This window comes from Mytilus californianus, unplaced genomic scaffold (genome assembly GCF_021869535.1).
Source record: "Mytilus californianus isolate M0D057914Y unplaced genomic scaffold, xbMytCali1.0.p SCAF_4, whole genome shotgun sequence".
NCBI lineage: Eukaryota > Metazoa > Mollusca > Bivalvia > Mytilida > Mytilidae > Mytilus > Mytilus californianus.
This window is the reverse complement of record NW_026262690.1, coordinates 9,648,736-9,669,455: the sequence shown is the minus strand read 5'-3', so window position 1 is coordinate 9,669,455 and position 20,720 is coordinate 9,648,736. Positions and strand designations below refer to the sequence as shown.

Here is a 20,720-nt window from a genome sequence, read left to right as displayed (position 1 = left end):
AAATGCTGATAAAACAACTTTTTTATTTTCTCAATCTGAAGATACATGATGGAACTACTACTTTCCTTTGGAAGAGGAGACATGAGTGAACTTTGTTAAAAATAAAATTGGAAATTTCAGTGTCTATTTTTAGAAACCTACAAGGTAAACCCTTCAACAGAGGGAAGTGCATTTCAGAACATAGAACTTGTATAGATTAATTAACAGGAATGACAATATTATTTTGTGGTAAAGCTTATTATGAAAATGGACATGCACTGTTACAAGAGATGAGATTCTTTGCCATGAAAGTAGCGGGATGATCGGATTCAAATAATCTACTTTCACTTTGTTATTACATCAGTGGAATTAAATAATTCGAAATAACAGAAAACAGGTTAAAAGTCTATGAAACTAATTGAATTAATGTATTTTGATTGATTAATATCGTTGAAAATTGTATAGTTTTGATACCAGACGGTTCACAAAGAGTTAAAATTGGCCCTATTAAGATTTTCATATTTTTTTCTATTCTGGCCAGAACACTTCAAATTTTACATAGAAACAGTTGTGATATTACTATTTGTACATACTAACTTCTTTTTTACAAATCACATTACAAATTACAAAGTTATGACTCCTTAATTATGTAATATTGGTATTCTGTATGTCCTGTATATTCAATGAAATTCTGTCAATATAGCTAGGCACACCTCCTTGCATATTGTAAATTCAGAAATTATTGTGAGGTTTTTATTAATGCCAAAACTAGGAGAGTTTAGCAATGATAAGAACTTGCATTTTCATATCTGATTGATATATGTGTATGCAAATTTTACTGAAAATCGCAATAATTAATGCATGCAATAATTTCTGAATTTACAGTAATTTAGAGTAAATGTTATTCTAAAACCACCATACTGTAGTCACTGAATTCTACCTCCAGTATAATTACAATTAAAATAATATGTACACTGTTCAGGATTTCATATAAAATATTTATTTATGTAACAGGTAAGAAGTGCCTCTAAACTATTTAAATGAAATTTACTTTCTTTATTATAATGTCAGTTTTGGTTCATTTTTCCATAATTCAAAAAAGTTTTTTTAAGAGTTTTACTTTCAGCTGCAACCCCCAATCCAGAAAATTGTGAACTTTCCTTTTCTCTGTAGCAACATGGAGTATATATCTCCAAGTTGATACAATATTCAAGAGCTTGATTTTCCTGTCATGTTTTCTTTGATAGAGTTTTCTACTTTCAAGAAACATATAAAACCAAGGGTTCCATGCGGTAAAATTGAATTCATCCCTTCAAAATTTTTATGGACACCCTCACAAGTTGGTTAACTGTTAAGGAATACCTGTTTCACAGATGTTCCAATTGTGGTAACCACAATCCTGCCCCCTTTTCCTTCCAATGGGACATCATTAAGTAAGACAGATCACCTAATTTGTACATAGATGAGCAATGTGATGATACCAGTAGCAGGATCTGCTTACCCCATCAGAGCACCTGAGATCACTCCTAGTTTTATTGGGGCTTGTGTTGCTCAGTCAATTCTATGTTGTGTTTCATATACTGTTCTTTTTCTTTTGTTTATTTCATTTTTTGCCAAAGGGTTGTCAGTTTTGTCTTTCACTTATGAGTTTAATATCCCTATTTTGTATCATCCACCTCTTATTTATAAAATTACTATACAAGTATAAAGCCATTAATAATTATAATTCTTTTATACTTTTATACCTTTAGTCTGTGTACATTAGGCATACTTATGTACAGTATAAATAGAAACAATTGTGGGGTAAAGTCAATGAAAGTTCTTCAACAACAAAAACTTATCAAATAGGCACATAGGAATCTCAAAATTGCCTTCAAGTAAGGAAAAGCTTCATATAATTTTATGAATATATCAAGCTTATCCCAATTTTAGAAATTATTTGACCTGAAAATGTACACATTTGTCTTAATCCATAGCCAAATTCCAGAAAGAAATCTGAATTTCATAAATTCCAAAATTTATCATTTATATCTGATAAAACATATATTATAAAGAAGAACAATATGTTATGAAACAATATTATTGTGGGTTAGTTGGAATTCGATCATAACATATCTTAACATTTTCCTGGAAAAAGAGGAATATTTCCTGTACAGGCTTTTGTTTCCTGTATTAATAGTAGTAATTCTTTCAATCTCTTTTTGGAATTAAATTACAAAATTTAAATAGATTTAAGAAAGATCCATAATAATATACTATCAATTTTCTACTTTTTCTTTTTAAATCAATGGAGCTTGAATTTAATATTTTGTATTGTTACTATTTCTGTAATACCGCTACATTGACAACAACACTTAAGTAAACTGCAGTTTACTTAAGTACTTAAGTGTTGTTGTCAATGTAGGGGTATTTGATTTTTTTATCTAACAACCTTGCATACCATCTGGTATCCACTTAAGGGAACTCTACCAGCACAAAACATAGGAGGCGTTGGTTCAGCAGCTCTTTATTTATTTCTGTAATAGAAATGAAATAGATTCAGGTTAAAATCAAACATAATCAGGACAAGTACATGTAGTAAAAGTTAGGGTTTATATATGCAGGGATGTTGACTTAAATATAAAGATATTTTGATTCTACCTATAATGCTTTAAGAAATGTCAATATTAGTATCTTATTGAAACCAAGGGATTTTTTTTCAATTAAATACAAGTAATGATAATAACTATAACAACTTTCAGATGAGACGAGGTGTTTTGACATTTAAGCATAAGCAATAATTCACTGTACATACAAGTTACTGTTACAATTTACAATTTTTAGCTATATGTTTGTTCCTGACATATCAAAAATATGAAAATGTGTATTAATTGATTATATTTCTTAAGAAACATCTGCATAACATGTGAAAATAATTTGAAATAAGGAAGGAAATTCATGTTTCCTTACTAGTCTTCAGTTTAGTTTTTTCTATTTCCTTGATCTAGTTGTTCATATGTTGTAAGTCTGTGATATTTATTATAAAATGGTATCTTTGTATAGAAAAGCTAACTTTCCCTATCCAGGTAAGTTTTTAAATCTAAGTTAAGTTTTAAACGGAACAAAACAATTAACATTATTTTGCAAGAAATATTAAAAACAATAAAAACTGAGAAAATTTGAGTTATCTCCCTTATCTAGAAACTGAAAAGTGAACAAAGCATGGAAATGAAAATAATTTCTACTACTATTACATGTCTTATTTGATTCCTTTTATTTTCTTTAATAATTTGTTATAATTAGCACTCTTAATAGCCTCAGCCATTGTATCACTCATAACAATTTGAGATATTTAGCATGAGAGATCACTCTTAATAGCCTTAGCCATTGTATCAGTGATAATAATTTGAGATACTTCACATGAGAGAATATTCTTAATAGCCTCAGCCATTGTATCAATGATGGTCATTGTAATGGATTTTGGTATTCAATTTTGTAAATAACTGTATTTGAAGATAGACCAATGATTGGCCTTTATTTCAATAATTTACTAACATTATTACCTTTTTAAAAAAGGAGATGTAGTGTAAACAGCAACCCAAATATTGACATGAAATAAAAAGATGTGGTATAATAGCCAATGAGACAAATATCCACTGGAGACCAAATGACATAAATGTTAGCAACAATATGTCACCATAAGCCCCATATTTCAAATAGAGTATATTTTGGTGGGTTTTCTATAACCAAACAATATAAGAATATTTTATTTTTTCCAGCAATGGACAGTTGGATAGATGAGATAAGAAATTCTGAAGTTCTGTTGATCTTTGATGACAGTGATGATTTCTACATTAAAAAATGGATTATTCCAGAACTTGAAGCCAAAAATCTAAAATTTGTGTTGCCAGAAATCCATATACCACCTGGCAGACCAAAACTAAGTTTGATGCCTGAAGCCATTGAAAATAGTAAAAAAGTATTAATTATATTGTCTGAGCACACAAAGAAAAGATTTAAATGTACTTTTGAAATTTTTCTTGCTCTAGAGAAAAGTTTAAGTACAAACAAAATGTGTGTGACGATTGCATTGCTAGGATCATTAGATAGAAGAGATGTTCCAAAAATCCCTATGTTAGAGCACAGTATGATAGCCAAAGTTACAGAAAATGACCAACCTTATACTATTGAAAAAGTTATCGAAAATATCAAAGGTGAGTTAAAAGTAATAACCAAATGTACCACTATATATGGATCTTATTACATACTATATAGAGGCAAAAAAGTAATTTTTTTATTTAAAGTTTATTAAATCAATTTAGAAGAATAATTTATATCTGTGAGTCACAATTAACATTTTTGAGGCAATCATAATATATAAAATATATCATATACCATTTCAAGCAACAAGCGAATCTCTTGAATGGGATACCACTTTAGTGGTCTCCTGGTAGTGTGCTCCCCTCCAGTGTGGGAGGTCCTCCGTTTGATTCCCAGCCTGGACAAACCAACAACTTGAAAATTGGAATTTTCTGCTTCTCTGCTAAGCACTTGGCATTAAGGACTAAGAGCAAAGACTTTGTCAGCTGGTAATCAGGATAATTATCTATGTGTCTAGGTAGGTAGAAAGGTCTTCCTTCAGATGGCTATCCCGTTGAAAATCCCGCTCAGCATGTCAGTCTTATAAAAATCATGGTTTATATTCATTTCTCTTATTCTTACCCGATTTATCCTTTTCCTGACCCGTTTATTATTTTTATTTAATCAACGTGTGGTTGGTTTGATCTCAGTTATTCATTGATCAAAATTTGATTATGACGTCAAATTTTCTTGCTTTCCTCTGAATTTCCTATTGTGATGTCATGAGAAAAGGCGACCATGCCATAATATGATATTTATCCACTCTCGACAGTTAAATTTTAAATACTTAAAACACTCGGCAAGCCTCACGTTTTAAATTTGAAAATTTAACTGTCTAGAGTGGATAAATATTGTATCACACTTGATGCAGTGGTAGAATCTATATATCACATAAAAATTGTCTTGTCCTGAATATGCATTTCATTTGCCACTTGGTTATAAACACCACCATCTTGAATGAGAACAATTGATTTATATCTATAGTATGAAGTTAATTGTGTCATTTTATCTTTGCTTATAATTATTCAAGTTTTTTTTGTACAGAATGGGTGATGATGGTTATATTACAAACAAAAAAAGGATTTTGATGTTAGTTTTGTGAATTTAGTGACAAAGAATGAAATAATTGAACAGGCTATTTCTAATTTATCTTCAAAATACAGGCTATGAAAGACAGGTTTTCTTTTACTGACTTTCCTAAGTGCTACATGTCAAATAACTGGATCCCTGTTCCAGCTACACCAGACCTTCTATATCATGGCAGATAAATCGTATTACATAATTAAAGAGTTTATGGTAGATCATAGATCTGAAACAATGAATTCTGACATTGAAGAAGTTAATTTATTCAGAATTAACCTTGTAGTAAAATAGGTTGCCTTATAAAGAGAATTTATTCAAAGTAAATATATCTCATTCCTTACATTATCATTCCAATAATAAGTAAAGATTACTTGTACATTGTGTTTAACTTGTTATATTGTGTTTAACTTGTTACATTGTGTTTAACTTGTTACATTGGGTGGTAAACAAGGTAATTGTTACATTGTACTTAATTTTCAGATGATAGTGTAACTCTGAGTGAGAAAATGCCAGCTGGCAACTTAGCAACAGGATTAGCTTGGAGTCATTTTTTAGGATATCTGAGTATAATTCTACCAGGTATTATATACTGCAGTCAATGCTTTTTTCTGGTATTGTTGATTTATATTTATAAATAAACTTGAGTAAAACATACCCCACGCTTAAAATTGACAAATATAAAAATAAGAAGATGGGTATAATTGGCAATAAGACAATTCTCCACCAGAGACCAAATGACATAGAAATTATCAACTATAGGTCACCGTACAGTCTTCAACAACGGGCAAAACCCATACCGCATAGTCAGCTATTAAAGGCCCCGAAATGACAAATGTAAAACAATTCAAATGAAAATACTAATGGCCTGATTTATGTACTAAGCAATGAACGAAAAACAAATATGATTTATAGCAACAAACAACAACCACTGAATTACAGGCTTAATTTGTCATTACAGCAAAGAAAAGTGCAATAAAGATATTTTTAGATGGAAAAAAAAAAAAAAAAAAAAGAATTACAGGCTCCTACCTTGGGACAATCATGTACAGAATGTGGCGGGTTAAACTAGTTTGTTGGTGCCAAACCTTCACTCTAACCTGTATAACATAAGAACTAACTATAAAAAAAGATTGTTTAATACTTGTACTTTGTCTATAAAACACATGTTGTTTGTTATCTTGCTGTACAACAGACTTTCAAGAAAAGTAGTAATTATAAAATAAGGTAAGATATTAATACTTAGGTGAGGGGGAGTAAACATGATTAGCTGAAGGATGGACAAGACAACTACCGAATTGAAAATGACTAAAACAACATTCAACAAAACACTACAAAAACAAATTTTGAGAAACAAAAGCAAAAAATATAAAGATAATCTTGAAGACATGATTTTAGGACAGGTAGGCAGTCTTTTTCTCTACTAGTTGCCACTAATTTGTTGTTCATGAGAAATCTAGTAAAATGCTTATTTTAGTGCATCATCATTAAAAGAAAGTATTCAGCATTTAACATTCATCTTTGTTTTTAACAGAACTTGCTACAAATATCATTGAATGTGAATGGTTTCAAAGATTTCAAGGTAAAATGTCAACGCGTTTCTTTATGCTGTTACCAAAGTCAGGAACATGTCGGCCATTACAAGACCAGGACAGCAGAATTACTCATGTTGGTAACCTTAAAATAGAAGTCCACATTGCTGGAACTAAAAGGGTGTATACTCCAAATGTGTACTGCATACAAGATGAAGAGAAACAGGTATTATTTTCATTTGATTTGCAGAAGTTTTTAAATTTTCATTTATTGACAAACAAAAGAAAGGAGTATCATTACAATAGGTCAATAATGTTATAAAAGATCTGTCAAAATTAAAATGGAATTTGTGGCACCATTTTTATCATAATATTTATATCATATTAGGTTCATAACACAAACAAACTATTTGAATTGCATTTTCAGTCAAGATGTCATTACAGGAACATATACTCTGGCTTAGATTTGGATTATGTCTGAAAAGTTTTAAAATAAATTGTGTCACAAATATACAGATCAACATGAATGTTTTTGATAATATACATTATAAGTACCTTTAGAATCTTAAGATCATATTTGTTTTTATCAGAACAATCAGAATTACAGACAAATGTGTCAATAGTATATTGGCTACATAAACGTGTTCTTTTAGAAATATATCCATAAATCTTGAATATAATTTTGTTATGTATATATACATTTAATTAAATTTAGGTATTGAAGGACATATTTAATAAATACTTAAACACTGTACTATTTATTTTGTAAATCATTGCATATTATGATTTACAAACCTTAGAGTCTGATCCAATGTATGTTTTAAGCATTGTCCTTTGTATTATGCATACATAATTTGGTTCTTAATTGAGGAAATGCATTAATGTTCAGATTTGGTGATTAAAATGTGGATTTGTAAACGTTCTTAAAAGAGGATCTAGTTAAATTAGATATTATTTTAAAATTTATGATAATACAAGTTCAAAGTTTTGCATACAATCAATCATTTCAAAATTATATGATGGATTACTGTAAATTCATAAATTATTGCCTGCATTTATTATTGCAATTTTTGACAAAAAATGCGAGATAAATTATTGCAAGTGCAGGAAAAGATGCATGCAGATGTATGTATCAGATATCAGAATGCGAGTTCTTATTATTGCGATGCTCAACCAGTCACATTATTAGCATTAATAAAATCCTCGCAATAATTTCTGAATTTACAGTATTCCATTTTTTATTATGAATTACCCCCCATTTCAACAGTCTCCTTTGACCATATGTTAAAACTAGATAAAAAAAAATAATTTTGCATTTTCTAAAATGTGAAAAATTATAAAACAAACCCATTTTCAACTGAGTTGGTTGTCTCATTAAATTCCTCAAAATACTTACTATAGCTATTAGTTATTTTGTAAATTATTTCCCCTTACCAACTAAGCCAGATGTATGTTACATGCATCATGTATAACTGATAAAAGTAGTTAAAATTAAAAAAAAGAAACTTGACTTCAGATTGTTAAATTAACCAATTGCACAGAAAAAAATGTATAATCATGATTCTAACTTATAAATATTCAACTTTTTAAAATTTGTTTCACAATTTCTGGTCCGAGTCAACATTATAAAATTAAATTCACAATGAAAATGACTGGTAAATTTATGAAGAAAATATGGAACACTTATTACATGATCAACAGATAATATTTTATGGGTCAAGTTTGCCATAGCATTAAACTTAATTTTATTTTAAACCTAATAATAAATGGAGAAGAATAAAAACAAATTACATTTTACAAGTCTCTTTTAAAGTATTGTGTGAAATTAACTTTCGTTTACTAGTACTAAGTTCTGTTTTATATTCTAAACTTGGATTATTCAATATTTTTCTATTTAAATATCTTTCTCATTGTTTTCAAGGAACATTATTACTGCTGTGCAGAAATACCCAATGCTTTTGGTTGTATTGGGAAGATATTTCATGAGAAGTTGGGGATGTTAAATTCTCAACAGAGAAACCTTGAAGTGGAGAGATTTTACCATGTATTGGACCAGATACTGAGCCATGAAAACAACAAACGATGTCACATGTTATATGAGGTTATAACATATAATGGTAAATTATAAGATTTCAAATGCCTAAAGGGAGTGGTGCTTGTGGAATTAATACTTCTGTTATAATCCATGTACATTCTACAAAATTGGGGAACTTTTTGTGTACACATTGTCATGAACATGGTTAAGAATTTAAGGTACTGTGGATTCATTTATTTTCGTGGATTATGGAAAAGTTGCATTTTCTTGGATATTTGATTTCATGGTTTTGCCAAAGTCGGCATACAAGCCTAAAGAAAATTTGTAATTTGTTGAACATTTAAATTTGTGGTTCACCTGTTCCCACGAATTCCATGAAAATTGCTATCCAAACAATAATATTGATATCACAGTATCAGTATTTGAAAAGTGTATTAATTTTGGCCAAAAAGTGTTTTTAATTGATGGTTATTGTGTGTTGTTAAGGTGAATACTATTTTCTTATTTTTAATTCATCTATATGTCATTCACATTATTTTAGATGAAGATAAAACAGAAGATGGTTTACCTAGTACACATATACTCAGACATTTCCATAAAGAACATACAGAAGACAGGGATGAGGTATGATATGCTATCAGAATTTTGGGTCTTCAATGCTCTTCAACTTTGTATTTTATTTGGCCTTTTTTTAACTTTTTTGATTCCAGCATTTGCTTCGGGGGTTAGAAATCACAACCTTAGTGTTGAAAAGCTATTGATACAGTAATTGGACTACTTAAACCACTCAGCCACCTAGGCCCCCTATACAAATTAAACAAGAAGAAGCAAAACCCATAACTCTATAGTAACCTACAAAAGGGCCCTGCTTACACTGGCTAGGTGGCCTAGCATGTACACCTCAGCATCACCTCCATCTGTTCTTCAATTTATGAGGAATTTTTTGCTTGATGTTTCTTTAATATAGCTAAAAATATCAAATATTTTCTGATGGTAAAGATGATCACATATAGATCTATGCAGGTTATATTAACTGATATTGCCACATCCCCGTACTGCCAAAGGATTGAGTTTACTGGTTCACCCTGTCTGTAACACCTTTCTGTCATATTTTTCATAGTGATTACAAATCAGAGCTTCTTGATAATTGATACCATTCTCCATATTGAATTGTTTTCCAGAGATGATAAGCTCACTATATGGTAAGGGTTTTACTCATTGTAGAAGATCCTATAATGACCTGAAGTTGTTTACATCCATGTCATTTGGTCACTGATAGATAGTTGTCTCTTTGGCAATCATAACAGTGTTCTAATTTTTACATTTTAATCTTTGTAATTATAGGAAACAAAGTCCCATAAAAAGTATAAGTATGATGTCTGTCTTCTGTATGGTAAAGATGATGAAAACAAGGCACATTTCATTAGACAGACACTGATGGCAAAACCAGATAAACCCAGAATTGCCGAGGCATGCCCAGATCAAGTGTCCATAGCAGAGGTTACAGAACAAGTCAAGGATTCTAAATGGGTTGTGTTACTTTTATCCAAAAACCAGAAATGGTTTGAATTTTGGATAGTAGAACTTTTATGTAGTGGTGTTGAGACTGGTGAATTTGAATCACAAGACATATGTGTACTTCCATTATTGTATAATGTTGACCCAGAATCCATTCCATCATTTATAAGGTGGCTGACATATATTGAAGCTAAAGAAGGTGAAGATTTTGTGGAAAGAATATATGAAATCATCAAAGGTAAAATTATTCTTGCAATTTGTGTAGCTAATTGTTTTTATATATTTAAAAGTAATACAGTGTACAATGGTGTATAAGGTCAAGTTGTATTAAAAGGGTGATGTCACATATTTCAACAAAGCAGCCAACAATGTGATGGTGATAGGAGGTATATATTCCAGGAAAGTTCCTAAGAATAATAATTAAAAATTCCTATACATTCAGGTCAATGGGCTCCACAGAGAGTTACATAGTAAGCAGTCATATCATTAACACTTCTCGGCTAAAGGCCTCCTCAGAACATTTGAATGTCCGAACTATGTACTGGTTACCTAAACTACACAAAAAAAAACCCTCAAAAATCAGTTCCTCTTGGCTTTAGTAAGTATTCTACAACTAATCTTTCAGTGATTTTAACTAGTTCCCTTATTACTACCAAAGAACTTATCATTAACTTTTGAAATTAAAACATGAAAATAATTGAACTAATAATTTTTGGAGTGTAAATAATTCTCTGGTATTTTTAGATCAATTATGTGCTTTTGAAGGTCCTTCCCATTTGGTTGACAGTTATGACTTTTTCACTGTATTCAAGTAACTCTTCCAAACAATCTCATCATAGAATATTAATATATTTGATAATTTCAGTACCTGATTAACACAATGACAATTTTGTGCCTAAGATTAGGTCAATGATTCACAGAATTTTAATGCTCCCACTGCTGCTGAGGGATCATTAAGTTTTACAGTACAATTAACACAACAACATTATAATAATGCAGTACCATTAACACAACAATATTACTTTACTACAGTATCATTCACACAACATAATAATAATGCAGTACTATAAGCACAACATCAAAATTTATACAGAATTGTTAACAAAACATTATTATTATCATACTGTACTAATAACACAACATTGATATTCATACAGAATTGTAAATACAATAGTATTATTATCATACAGTGCAATTAACACAACATTGATATTCATACAGAATTGTTAACACAACAATATTATTATCATACGGTATCATTAACACAACATTGATATTCATACAGTATTGTGAACACAACAATATTATTATCATACTGTACTATTAACACAACATTGATATTCATACAGAATTGTTAATACAATAGTATTATTATCATACAGTGCAATTAACACAACATTGATATTCATACAGAATTACTGAACATTCATATAAATAAAAATTTATAAAAAAAAAATATTTGATTGATTGATTGTTTGTTTGCTAAATGACCAGATGCATACTTTGGACAAGAACAAATCAAATAAGTAAATCTCAAATAACCTGATCTCCCTAAAAATATTGAAGGGATCTTTTTCTTTTTTGCTGTACTATAAGAATGTTCTATTCCTTGTAGGACAAAGGGTAGCTTTAAGGACACAGAGTCCTGTTGGGAATGTACATGAAGGACTGGTATGGGGATTTGTTGTCAATTACTTACGTCATGTTTTACCAGGTAAGAATATACGCAAAGCATGAAAACTGTCCTTACAAATGAAAATTGGTGCAAGCCAATATTGGTAGTTTGATGGTACAAGATATTTGTTAGGTTTGGAGGACGTGTCAGGGGCTTTCGGGAAGAATGAAAAGAAGCTAGCACTTCCCTTTGAATTCCTATCCAATCAAACTTAAAATAAAGGATACCACAGATGGTTTTTCCTACCTCTTTAATATCTTGACTTACATTTAGAAATTGAAAATGCAGGTCAGTTGAGAATAAAGAATTTACGATAAAAGGGATGATTTCAGCTTTCCAATTGTTAACTTTCCATTTCTATGTAGCAACATTCCAGCAGAACCTGTATATGGAGGATATATCTCCCGGTTGATATGATATTCCAGAGCTTGCGTTTCCTATCATTATTTCCTTGATAGGAGGTTGCTGCTAACAAAGATCCTTGTCTTGTAATTGTCTTAATAAAGGACTTCAGGATTTGACAGCAGCAATTATAGATCATTGAATGAATCTTAAAAATCTTAAAATGTTTAAATGACTTGAGAAATCAGCATAAAGTAAAAGAGTATTTCTGGTTATGGAAATGATATGGATCAAGCGTATTAGACATTGATAGTATTCAATTTTTATTTTCATCAGATATTACAGAAAGAATAAAGCAAAAATTACATCAACTTGGAGTAGATACAAGTGATCGACGGAATCATTATCATACTGGCTTGTTAGAACTGGTTCCACAGAATTGTGAGGTACCAGCTAGGATGGATATAATATCAGATCAATTTAAGATAGAGAACATGGGACGTATTGAAGCTACAAAGAAACAACAGCAACAGAAAGTTGTCAGAGTATTTGCATGTAACTTTTACAAATTGACAAAGGTAAATATTCAACTAATTGTAGGTCAAGGAAAATGTTCTTAAAGGATTTGGTAATGATGGCAGATCTTTAATAGTATCTGTATAAATTTGTTGTTGAAACCGTTTCATTAACCTTCAGATGTCCAGATGCAGATCCAGAAGTTTGATAAAGAGGGGGGCAAACTAAGCAACTCTTGTAGTGGGACATTAAAAAGTTATTGCATTAACCATTTATCTAGCTCATTAAGGTGGGGGGGGGGGGCTCCCACCTAAATCCGCCTCAGATAACTTTTGTTTTAATTGTATTTTTGGGTTACTGTCTCATTGAATATTCAACATCTCTTCTTATTCATTAATTTTTTTGAAAGAGCAATGATCCACAAAAGAGATGATGGAATGTTTTTAAATAATTGTTGAACTTGAACATGAGGCTATTAACCAACAAAGACCAAAGGACCAAGAAGATTTTTTGTTGAACAAATATACCTGGCAACCAGTTTCTAATCATCTAATGTAATATGATGGCTGATATAGCTTCATTTAAAAGATAAATTTCATCTAGATATAATATGACTTTTATAGAAGGATGGTGACTCTTATTACTTTGCTGGTGAATTTGCTACACCAATCAGAACATTACATGGAATGGGTGCCTCTGTTATCTGTGGTCTTACAGCAGACAAAATGAAGAAAGAAGTAAAGATGTTTACTGACAAACTGGAAAGAATTATGAAGAAGGAAAATGATGGACAAAACTGTGCCATACTTCGGGTTAATGGTGGTAAGTCAAACATACCACATTGGTTTCTAAAAATATGAAAGGCACCAGATGTATGGGAAGCCATGTAAAGAATATGTTCCTAAACCTAGCCAAAAGTATGGAGATTTCCTTGAGACTATCAACCTTACTCACCAGTTTTCTAAAAATTACAAAATTTATTGACTTAAAATTTCTAAATCAGGGTCATAAGCCAATAGAAAATGAAAGGATACGGAGTAAATATACATGGGACAAAATCGCACACAATACATAGAAAATTATCAATGAACAGGGCTTTTATTCCTGTTCTTCATCTTGACAGTTGATGTAGGATCTTTAACAATGAAGGAATCATTCATACCCTACAACAAGGTCAAGACGGCCCCAATGTACATCTGTAACAGTGAATCTTTTCTACAAGTTAATCTTTTTCTTTTATGAATAAATTCTTTATTGAGTTGTCACCTGATGTTCAGTGGTTGTCGTTTGTTGATGTAGTTCATAAGTGTTTCTCGTTTCTCGTTTTTTATATAGATTAGACCGTTGGTTTTACTGTTTGAATGGTTTTACACTAGTCATTTTTGGGGCCCTTTATAGCTTGCTGTTCGGTGTGAGCCAAGGCTCCATGTTGAAGGCCGTACTTTGACCTATAATGGTTTACTTTTACAAATTGTGACTTGGATGGAGAGTTGTCTCATTGGCACTCATATTCACAATACACAATACCATATATTTAACTCAAAATCAACAGAGATCTCCTTCACCTTTTGTTTACAAGTCAGGTTCTTATGTCATTGAAAGTTCTGGGGTTATTTTCTGGAAACCACTTTTCTGCATGAATTTAAGTCTATATTTAATATCTTCCACCTTGACAATGGACATAGAATCTAAAAATGAATAGGGATCTTCCAATCATTATTTGTGACCATATTATTTAAGTTTGTTTTAAATCTAATGTAATTGTCTAAAATCAAAATCCTGAAACTTTTTAATTAATTGCACTCAATTTCTGTGTATTTTTAATAACTATGACATTAACCTAAATTAAAGTGACCTTGAAATTAACAGGGACCTTCCTCTCATTATATGTGACCTTGGAGCTCCTATGCAAACACTCTGGAATTATTATTTGGAAACCCCTTTCTTACAATAATGTTTGTCTACTTTTTGGTGACTATGACCTTGACCTTGGAAACAGGGTTCTTCTTATTATTTGTGACCATCTATCCAGATAAGGTTGCAATCATATTTGAGGTTTTAGAGATATTATTGTTAACCCTCTTTCTAAACTTATTTCCATAAACTTTTGCAACTTTTACTTAAGTTGTTATGACCTGAAAATCAAAGCAGATCCTCCTCTCATTGTGACCAAATATCAAAGTAAAGTTGTTATTTGATGTTAAGGATGTTCGCTATTCAGTTTTAAAATAACAAGCATTTTAAAAGACTGTTATAGATGGATAGTATATAAATAAAGGAACTAAAAAAGCAGAAAAAAATGAAAGATTCATGTGCTTGTTTTCAAGATATAAGCCATTGAAAATTTGGCGGGAAATAATTCTCTCTAGATTTTTCATACGTTTAACATTGGCACCCTTTTTCTTTTAAAAAATACGAAAAAATTATAAGGATTTTATAGGATTTTCAAAAATGGCTTTTTAAACTATATGTAATAAAATTATGAAAAGAAAACTAGGGGTTAGCGGGGAAAATTTTATAATGGCACTACATGGATAAAACCAAAGGATTCCGAATATCTGGCAAAAATTCAAAAACAAGAGGAGCGAACATCTTTAAGTTTTTGATTTATCATTTAGAAACAGACAACCAACAGACAGAGGGGTAGGTCACAAACTCCATAGCCCCACTTGTTCATGCTATATTAAAGATATTATTTCTCTCTCAAAACAAATTATTCCCCTCTCAAGAATAACAAAAAGAGGACTTAGGAGAGAAATGAAATGGTTACAACTGAACACTAATAACTACAAAATACTTCAGTTATTTGTTTGACAAACAATGTCTTTTTGAAATATAGGTTAACATCTATTTACTAAAACCAGTGACATGAAAATATTCAAAAATCTAGTTTCCATTAGAAATTTATATCTAAAAAAAAAAGTTACAATTGTTAATCTTAGAATTCTTTATTGTTTTCTTTTGTAGAGAATCAAAATCTTGTAGATGAGGTGATTAAAGAAATCCGTGAGAATGAGATTTGGCAGAAAAGTCAACAATAAAAGGACAGCAGATAATAATGTCAACAACAATACTTAAATATGGCATCAAAAGGCATAACTACAAAGTACAAAGTATAAAAATAAACATGAATAAATAGTAAAATACTTATCTTTAGGTTGCAACTGTCTGCCGTGTTAAGAATCTTTTAAATAAATGGTTAACTGAATGTTGAAGCATTGTATAAATGGACAAATGTTAGTTGACATCATTAGTTAATGATCTGAAGGAAGATTTCAATCCCTTCATGTATCTGAAAAAAATACTGGGTAACATTTTTAGATATTGCTTTAAAGATAAGAATATTTTTTTATGATAAAAAAGTATTTGTCAATCAAAGAATGGGAGATAACTCACTTCATTTTAATTTGTTTATAAAAATATGATCCATTTCATTTTTGTTTCAGATAGCACACTTTATAAACATATTGTTTCTTTATAAACTGGTGAGGGAATTTGGGCAGTAAAGAAAATACATTTTTTAATAACTATATAAAAAAATGTATTTTACACATTTCATAAACAAACCAGGAATTACAATAACAACAAAAATGAAAATTCTCAACAAAATTAAGAGTTTATTAAAAATTCTAAAATATAGATAGATTTTAAATTAGAGTTTCAACAGAGAATTTTGATAATTTGCTGTTTATTAATGAATTATTTCCAAAGAAATTGTCACACAAATTTAGAGGATACTTATGTCCAGAAGATATTCCAAATGTTTTTATAAAAATCTGCTTAGGTTTATTTATGGAATCAATAAAGTTGGGTATGTCTTTCCACAGGATAGAAATGTCCAAGAAACAAAAATTTTGATCCTATTTATCTCTAAAAATAGCACATGCAGGTACAGTTTTATTACATATTTGAATTGACTAGGTGAAAAGTAGCTTGTATGCAAATTTTCATAAAAAAAAACACAGTGGAATCAAAATTGTATCATATGCCCTTAAGCGGTCAGATACTGGCTCCGATTATACTTGTTCCCTTGTGCACAGTATTGCAAAGTTCTAATCAAATGGGGATAATCAGTTTAACTATGTAAATATAGTAAACAATCTCCATGTAAAGTTTTTCTTTATCAGATACATCACGTGTTGATCATTTAAATAACCAATTTCATGCACAATAGTTCGATAAAATGATTTTCATCACATTTGTAAAATATTTTTTTCTGTACCCAAAGGTTTAACTGGGACATAGAAATATGATCAATTGGTCTTTCTCAGCTGTCATTCATATTCTACATTTCCTCAAAGAGTTTTAAGATGCTTTGTTTAAAAGGCATATGCAATTTGGAAAGATAATCTTTTACAGAATTCTACAGTGCAAAAGGATAAATTATGAACTTATAGGGATAATTTCAGAAGGAAGACTTATCTAAATGTTGTGAAGAATTTTGAAATTTTAAAAAAGCACCTCATGAGAATCAGTGCTCGTAAATTAGCTATTGAGCAGGGTAGTTATAAAAAGGTTGAAAAAGATATAAAATCATAAAAATATGATAACTAAAATTGACATTTCCTTAAAGAGTCCAACCAAGAGATGAAAATTGGAATCAATAAAATTTTGTATCATACAATTTTTTTTACTTGAAAAAAAGATAATAATTAAACAATGCTGCCATTTGTTACTATGGAAAACAAGTTGTTATTGACCATAATTTGGCCTGTACAGAATAAAGATTTACTGGTAATTCACATTGTTTTATAATCTGATGTAATTATGTATAAATTCAGTCTGATGTTCTATTTCACAAAGACAAACAATGCACCACTTTACAAACTGTTCACATCATGGTTTATTAATCATGAGTTTGTATATTTCAAATTGTATCAATTTTATGGATGTTGATCAATTTTTTATAACAATGTTTACACAGGCTTTGTACATTTTGAAAAAATATGTTTTCCCAAATATGAAATGATGACATACATTTGTATATGTAACATGTTTTTCAATAAAAAATACATTTGTGTTAATCCTGATTTATTTGTAGTTGAATTAGACAGGGTACTTTTCAGCAATCTTCTGTAATCAATCTATTTGCCTGATGGATTGTTGTCTGCAGTTTTAGTTGTAACTAATTTCTGAGATATAATATCACATTAGTTGCAATAAAATACCCTGATTTCCCAGTGAAATAAAAATTGATAATTTCACATGTGAAATAAATCCAATAACTTCACTCCTCTGACATCAAACAACATTTGTATTCAAGATGTTGTTGATGATGACATTGCATCAAAACAAATCGAGAATGTGTAGAAAAAAATATAGTTCCCTACATTTTCTATTTTATTTTCAAAAAAGTAATTGTAATAAAAAGGATAACTTATCAAAGAATTCAAATATAAAAAAAATATTTAACTTGTGACAGAAAATCACTGATAATTAACTAATGCGTTACGTGCATTTGTGAATTAATATGTTGTTCAGTCACTTGTCAAATATTTTTCTATATTTGAATTCTTGGATTAGTTATTCCATAAATAATGGAAATATATTGGGTAGATGTACATAAGATCCAAATAAGTAAGAGTAAATCAAACAACTGGATTAGAAGCTCTTGTGTTCATCGCAAAGTGTAAAAAAACATACCACCGAAAGTTTAAGAAGGTCTGATTAAATTATGAAAGGCTACAGGAAAAAATCTTAACTTATAACAAAACATCAAACAATAACTATGAAGGTAAAATAACAATTGCATCGATATTGAAGTGTAGGATCATCATCACCAGGCATGGTTTTATATACAGATATCATCAGCAAGTTAAGTATTTTTAAATTGCTTTAAGTAATTGTGAACATTTTGTGGTATTATATTGTTTTTGATATTTTAGTTTGTGTTCATGCTTATTATTGTTATCTATTATAATAATCTTATTTAAGAAACATCATAAATGCTAGTCCTTTACTGATTTTAAGTGTATGTTCTTCTATGTACATTTTGATGGTTCACTGAGATTGAAATCACACAAACATAACATAAACAAGAGTGCACATGCTGAAATGTTTCGCCTGTTTTACTTGCCATTGATTTAATGTTGAAAGTCTGCAATATGAAGGTTTTACTACAAGAATCAAATAAACTTAACATTATCATTGTTCTATAAAATTAGGTCACATTGGGATGAACCATGCCAAACAGACATGTACACCTTACAATCATTCCATACACCAAATACTGTGGTCTTATTGCTAATAGTACCCAGCAACAGATCAAACCACAAACTATTAACATTGACCCATGAACAATGAACAATGAACATGAGGTCAAGGTCATTTGAACCCTGCCAGACAATGTAATTGACATGTTGCTTATTATATATGAGAAATAGACCAATCCACAAAAATTCAACATTGTCCAATGAAACATGAAAATGAGGTCAAGGTCAGATGACACCTACCAGTTGTACATGTACACCTTACAATCATTACATACACCAAATATAGTAGACCTGTTGCTTATAGTTTATGAGATACAGAATTGACCATTTAACTTTAACCTTGTTCACTGATACACAAAATGAGGTCAAGGTCAAGTGAAAAATGTCTGACAGGTATGAGGACCATACAAGGTATGCACATACTAAATATAGTTATCCTTTTACTCATATTAAGAGAGAAATTAACATTATAATTAAATGGAGAATGTGTCTATGGGCCACAGATGCCCCTGCTTGTAAATATGCAGATGCAGGATGCACGTAGTTAAGACCGTTTTGTGATTATGAGCATTGTGTATAAGTTTATGAAACATTTGGTTGAGGCAAACTAAAGTTAGAACGGAAAGGAAAAATTCAGCAATTTTTATGATTATAAGGGGCATAACTTATGAACGGTAATAGTGACGCCACCCAATTTCGAACTTGATCTGTGTTTTGTGGTAATAAGCATTGTGTATAATTTTTATAACATTTGGTTGAGGCACACTAAAGTTAGAGAACCGAAATCTATTTTGGGGACGAACATATGCGACAGACGGACGGACGGACAAGGGTAACACTTAATTCCCCCTCCACTATTGTGGGGCATAAGAATGAATCATCCAGATCTTCTACCTTCTGAAATATTAAGCTTTTAAGTAATTAATTAATTAATGCGGCCGCAGGCTAGATCACTATCCCTATTTCTCATTTTCTGTGACAGAAGTCGAAGTGAGACAAAAATGATCCATGAAAATGAGGTGAATGTCAGATGAACCTGTTCAGACAAACACACATTTATACCTTATAATCATTCTAGACGCCATATATATAGTATCACTTACAGTATCTGAGAAACAGATCTAACCAACATAAAATGTTGACACAGAAATATGTCTCGCCTATCGGCATAAAATTAAAAAAAAGACAATCTCATGGACAGCAACATGGTTAATTAATTCAGTTGCCGGACCATTATCTAGTGCGCAGGGTATGAAAATAATCATCAAACTGATATGTACCGATAACAATGCAACTTTATACAAAATATCATTGATCTTTCACAAGTAGTTCTTATCAAATTGACTTAGGCAGAAAACTATACATTGAAAATTGCTAATTAATTCAAAGTTACTGGACCATGGCCTAAGGAGCAGGGCCTCAAATCAATATGTACAGATGGTAATGCAACTTCATATAAAATATCATTGATCATTACAAGTAGTTTCAGCAAACACCCATCGAAACAACATCTGATTCAAAAATTTAATAACACTTTTAGATATTTAGATGATATATTGGCTCTCAATAATGACGAATTCAGTATATACACAAAAGAGATTTATCCTGCCGAACTGACCTTAAATAAAGCTAATACTAACAATGAACAATTCCCTTTCCTGGATCTTGATATCTATATCTTTAACGGGAAGCTTAATACCAAAATTTATGAC

At 30.4% G+C, this 20,720-nt stretch overlaps 1 protein-coding gene across 4 annotated transcripts; it reads left to right on the top strand.

Annotated features, from left to right (window-relative positions):
- The first annotated feature begins 15 nt into the window (after positions 1-15).
- On the top strand, positions 16-17,820 carry LOC127737431 (uncharacterized). Of its 4 annotated transcripts, none has more exons than XM_052248093.1 (11): positions 16-144; positions 3,738-4,172; positions 5,662-5,760; positions 6,713-6,936; positions 8,632-8,827; positions 9,287-9,369; positions 10,090-10,501; positions 11,879-11,977; positions 12,617-12,858; positions 13,420-13,618; positions 15,764-17,820. In XM_052248093.1, the coding sequence occupies exons 2-11, from the start codon at positions 3,740-3,742 to the stop codon at positions 15,835-15,837; spliced, it is 2,061 nt and encodes a 686-aa protein (XP_052104053.1). In that variant the 5' UTR covers positions 16-144; positions 3,738-3,739; the 3' UTR covers positions 15,838-17,820. The 4 variants fall into 4 exon arrangements, with proteins under 4 accessions (XP_052104053.1, XP_052104051.1, XP_052104052.1 ...); XM_052248091.1 differs by having other exon boundaries at positions 74-228; XM_052248092.1 differs by having other exon boundaries at positions 74-376.
- The last annotated feature ends 2,900 nt before the right edge of the window (positions 17,821-20,720 follow it).